The 5,121-nt window shown below is 31.7% G+C and overlaps 1 protein-coding gene across 1 annotated transcript in view; it reads right to left on the minus strand.

Annotated features, from left to right (window-relative positions):
- LOC111621185 (multidrug resistance-associated protein 4-like) overlaps window positions 1-5,121 on the minus strand; it is a gene marked incomplete at its 3' end in the record, with an annotated part of 89,519 nt that overhangs the window by 12,258 nt on the left and 72,140 nt on the right. The window contains exon 19 of the mRNA XM_023363266.1: window positions 4,216-4,366. Coding sequence (XP_023219034.1) covers window positions 4,216-4,366 — 151 coding nt within the window. The remainder of the gene's footprint in view (window positions 1-4,215; window positions 4,367-5,121) is intronic.

Below are 5,121 nucleotides of genomic sequence, written 5' to 3' on the forward strand. Positions count from 1 at the left end.
TACAGTAGAGCGTCGTTTATCCGAAGGTCGGTTATCCGAAGGAATTCCAGTCGACTAATTTGAATTTTCGCCAGTACTGTGGCGCTGTATCTTTGGCTATGTCTTGGGCTACTCAAATATTTTACGTTTTTGATACTAAATTAACTTCTGAAGTATAATTTTTTATTGTTTTTATATTTTTCAATATATTTATTTTGTTTGTACAAAATAAAAAAATAATTTTTAACGATACAATAGTCTTCGTTAGGCTTAACATCGACGAAAATTCAACATGAAGCGACACGCAACGAAAAAAAATTTCAACACGAGATAAATTAATATATTTTTTCGTACATAATTGGTTATCCGAAAAATAAGTTATCCGAATAATCCCAGTCCTCAATTAATTCGGATAAACGACGCTCTACTGTATCTCGACAGAATAAAAAAATGGACTTACACCACTTTCAAAATAAACGGTCCATACATATATGTTAGGCTCAAAGACAGAAATCAGTCATTGAGCCAAAAAAAGACACCAACGTGTTGTGGCCGTTTTGGAACCACAACACGAAGCGAAATTCGCGTCGCGGCTTTTATGATATTTGACCATTTGGGTTGTATTGATTAACCGCTTTGTCTTCGATCAACTTTTAATATTAATGTAATTAAACATAAAAAATAGTTAAAACAGAAAAAAACGAAAGAAATGCGTTAATTTTGAAGAGAAAGCTTCAAATTTTATTTTCCATTGTCTCGCCTTTCCGGGAAATCTGACACCAATGAGTAATTGTGTTTACAGCTGGATGACCTAGAGAACAGCTGGTATCGTCTTTCGCGGAACATTCTCATAAAATTTACAGGAGGATAAGGGTTAGTTGCGCGTATATTTTTAAATATTTTTAAAAAATTACGTTTTTTCTTGCGATTTCTGACTCCCCGACTCAATTAAACGTGTATATAATAAATAAAAAAATTAATTTAAAAAATTAAAAAACTATTGGAGGTCGTTTTTGACATCAGAAAGTAGCTTTAAATAACTTTACCGAAGTAAAATCCGTGCAATAGAACTTTAGAACGATGAATGAAATTTGGTATAAAAATCCCATAAAAACAATTAATCGTTAATCGTGCGTCATTAAAGGTAGATTAAAATCGCGATAAATTTTTTTGCGCGGGGAAAAATTTTTGCAAAAACTTTGGAGACTTATAAAACATCCAAAATTTAAAAAAAATTCCCGGAGGGTCCAAACAACCGAATTTTATGTAACGCTATGTAAACGTTACGAGTTAACTCGTCAATGGGAATAAAGTTAAGAAAAGCCATAACGCATTCTGAACGTTAGCTGATGCAAACACGATACAAAAACATACAACGCGCAGTGATTTGTACCATTAAAATACGGATTCTAGGCTTGAAACATTCTTATTTACAATTTTTAATATCGAACAACATTAGTTCTACAAGTTTTTTTTAAAAATTTAATTGTCTTACTTAAAATAATTTAAAGAAATAAAATATATGGAGAAGAAAACACATTTGTTTCTTTTGTTTTGCAAAAAAATGCTAAAAATCTAATTACATATACTTGTAGGTGTTTAATATGCCTATACACGATAAAATAAAAATCAGCTGCTAAAGTTGAAAACCACTGTGCAACAGAATTATTATCGTTAAAGGTCATCACACGTTCTTGATGTTAACTAATAATGAGCGATGATAAGAGAATAAAACTTTCTTTTTCATTATGATTCAATTATTTTCAGTCGTCTTATATACGCAAGTAACAAAATTATTCACCATATACAGAAATTTAACTTGGTTACTTTACAATAACGTTTAATTATTCATGCATTATTATGTTCTTTGAGCGACATTTGCAGTTACACATTATAAACCCTTGCTCACTTCCAGATGTTAACATGGATGCTGAGCGAAGTGTTAATAAAGTTGGGGGTGCGTTCTGAATGTTAATAAAGTTACTGTAGAAATTGTAAATTCATTACGAGCATAAATTCGATGGAGAAGACCTTTTCCCTAACTGATAGAGACTTGATGGATTACATTTATGCTCATAACAACAGCTAAAACATTTCTGAGAGCTGCACGTCCCCTATCAACATTAGGCACCCTAGCTAAAACAATCGAACCAATTTCAACTGCAGAAAATTACCCTAAATTACACTAAAAAATAAGACGAACGATTCTATGACGCAGATCCTTGTACTATTATTGTGAAATATTGATAATAACCAGTACAATTCTTATTGTTTTTGAAAATTTTAATAATTGAAATGTCTTAAAATTTTTAGGCTTTACCACAGGTTTTAATATACATCTGATATAAAGAGTGCCAATAGCTCAATGGCATCGAGGTTGAGAAAAGCGAAATCCTACTTTGATGTAATATACAGTAATACTTCGGTTTTCGTTGACTTCGGTTATTGCCGGTTTGAGATTTTGCCGATTGTTTTCGGATAGATTAGCGACGAAAACCGAAGTATCACTGTATAGTGTACACCCATGTACTTAGATTCAATCTGCATTATTTCTATAGCTTCTGAACAGAGAGTAGATTTACCCTAGATTTATCCTAAATTAAGACTACCCGAAATATTACTCTGAAAAGTTGAAATTACTCTAGAAAAGGGTAATTATCCTAGAAATGGCAGCACTGGTCAAGAATGAACACAATACAAACTCCGCAAGTGTTTGCAATACGCACATTGACAACTTATTGAATACAACTTATCGTTCGTATCGTGGTTGCATCAGCTTACGTTCAGAACGCGTTATGGATTTTCTTAAGCACCACAACGCGTAGTAGTCAAATATCATAAAAGCCACGACGCGAATTTCCTTTGTGGTCGTTTTGAGTTAGCCACAACGCGTTGTCGTCGTTTTTTTTCGCTTAATGAGCGATTTCGGTCTTTGAGCCTAACATATATATAAACACACAATAATAATACATTTATATATTTTGCTGCAAGTTTCAAATTAAAAGACGATAGAGTAATTCATTCTTACTTTGGTTAATACAGTCGACCCCCTTATAACACAAAAGATACGTTCCTGTTTTTATGAATCCAGCTTCAAGGATTCCAGCCAATCACAGCCCGGCAGGTATGCAGTTTACGAACTACGGCTGTTTGTAAGGTTTTTTCCATTAAATTAATCGATTCTAGACTAATTCGATTCGACATTTTCAAAATACATATACTGTTTTTTTTTTTTTTTTTTTTTTTGGGAATAATCCATACAAACTATGCTATAAACAAAAAATTGTAGGATTACTTACTGAATGTGCCCCGTTCGACTACGCCGTTGTTTAAGCTTGTTTTCGTTGTGGAGATTGTCATCGAATGGCGGTCGCGTGCTTCCTGATAATTTTTTTTTCTTGCGAAAAATTCGATGAACTTTAGAAACATCATCAATATAAATATAATTTTTATTGACGTTAAATAATAAATGGTTTTTAGTAGGTTCACTGCTCGTTTAAACTCAACGGTTTGTGCAATCCTGTCGAGATACGAGTCGGCGATGACGTTTTACCGAATTATAGGAGATTTTTAGCATGTTTGTACAAATACTGTCGCAATTTTTTCGCCGAGATATAGGAATTCGAACTATAGAAACCCGTGTTTTAGGGGAGTCGACTGTATCATTATCATATGTTTAACTATTAAATAAATGATAGTAGTTAGTATCACACGACTTTCATGTAACGATTCTTTTCTGGTATGTGATTAAGTTATCACTATCACATAATTAATTGTTCGGAAAATGTTATTCATTAACATAACACCGCATTTACGTTGTCTATGTAAACTGAATGATCTGCAGCGCTGTAAAGACCAATGATTGTTTCCAAAGTAAAGATAATTATTATAAAATTTAAAGCAGACGGTTCGGCATGACTCGTATGAGATCTTAAACTCGTCATATGAACGGCTTATACCATGGCAGGAATGTATTCAAAATAGATACTTCTGTCGTGTGTAAGAGCATTTCCTCGATTACAAAATTAATTAATGTCTTTTACACACGGTTTTAAAAAGATTGATTTGCCGAAAAAATAAAATAATCGCTTTGATCGATTTATGTCGAAGTTTAAGTCCTTAGAATAGTGTGGTTATCGATTGTTATGAAATACAATTTATACTATTAATTAAATTTCTAATATTCTAAGCGCGATTAAGTTAATACAATAAAATATATTTCATTAAAATACTTACATTTCCCTTCTATATATTTAATGCTTTTTATTACTCGGCTAAACACTGACCAAAATGCGTAAAATAAAATTGAAAGAACAGATATCAGTATGAGTACGTAAGGACAAAGGATTGCTTGAATGACACACATTCCAACTACAAGTGAGAATCCCTAAAATTAAAATAATACATATATATATATTCAATTATATATTAATATTTATTACTGAAATAATGCTAAAACAAAGAAAAAAATAATAATTGCTTTTAGAGTTTTTGTAAAAAAATATAATTCCGGATAAGCGCATGATTATTAGCATCATATTTAATGTATTGAACTAATCCTTCAGATAAAATTAATTTTAAATAAAATATACAGAAAGTTATAATATAATATTTAGTAAATACATTTTAGTTCAATATGATTAATTATTGCAATTAGAACGTTGAAACGATGTTTTTATTACAACAATTTGTATATTAATGTTGCTAATTAATTAAAACTGATTTAATGATGTTTTCTTCTAGGTACACTCACTCAGTAGTATGTAAATAGAGGATTTGATCCCGGGATCTCGAAAATCGGGATCCCGGGATCCCGACAACTTTTCAGTCCCAAAATTTTCGGGATTAAGTTTTCCTAATCCCGAAAATCTCGGGATTGACATCATTTTAAAAAAAAGTTGCAAAATAGACTGCATGAAGCGAAACGTTCAGTGCCAGTGCTTTTAACAGAATTGCTTGCCTATCATTTTAATATAAAATACAAGAAATTTTATTCCAAGCAAGCAGCAGAAATTAACCTAGCGGGCTTGCGATGCTTGCTTGGAATAAAACTTCTTGTATTTTCAACTAAAATGATAGGCAAGCAGTTCTCACTGGGTTACTTGGTAATATACTTCATTTTTGTATTTTTGAATTTTCGCG

Source organism: Centruroides sculpturatus, unplaced genomic scaffold (assembly GCF_000671375.1).
Source record: "Centruroides sculpturatus isolate CEXI.00-Female unplaced genomic scaffold, Cexi_2.0 scaffold132, whole genome shotgun sequence".
In the NCBI taxonomy this organism is placed as follows: Eukaryota; Metazoa; Arthropoda; class Arachnida; order Scorpiones; family Buthidae; genus Centruroides; species Centruroides sculpturatus.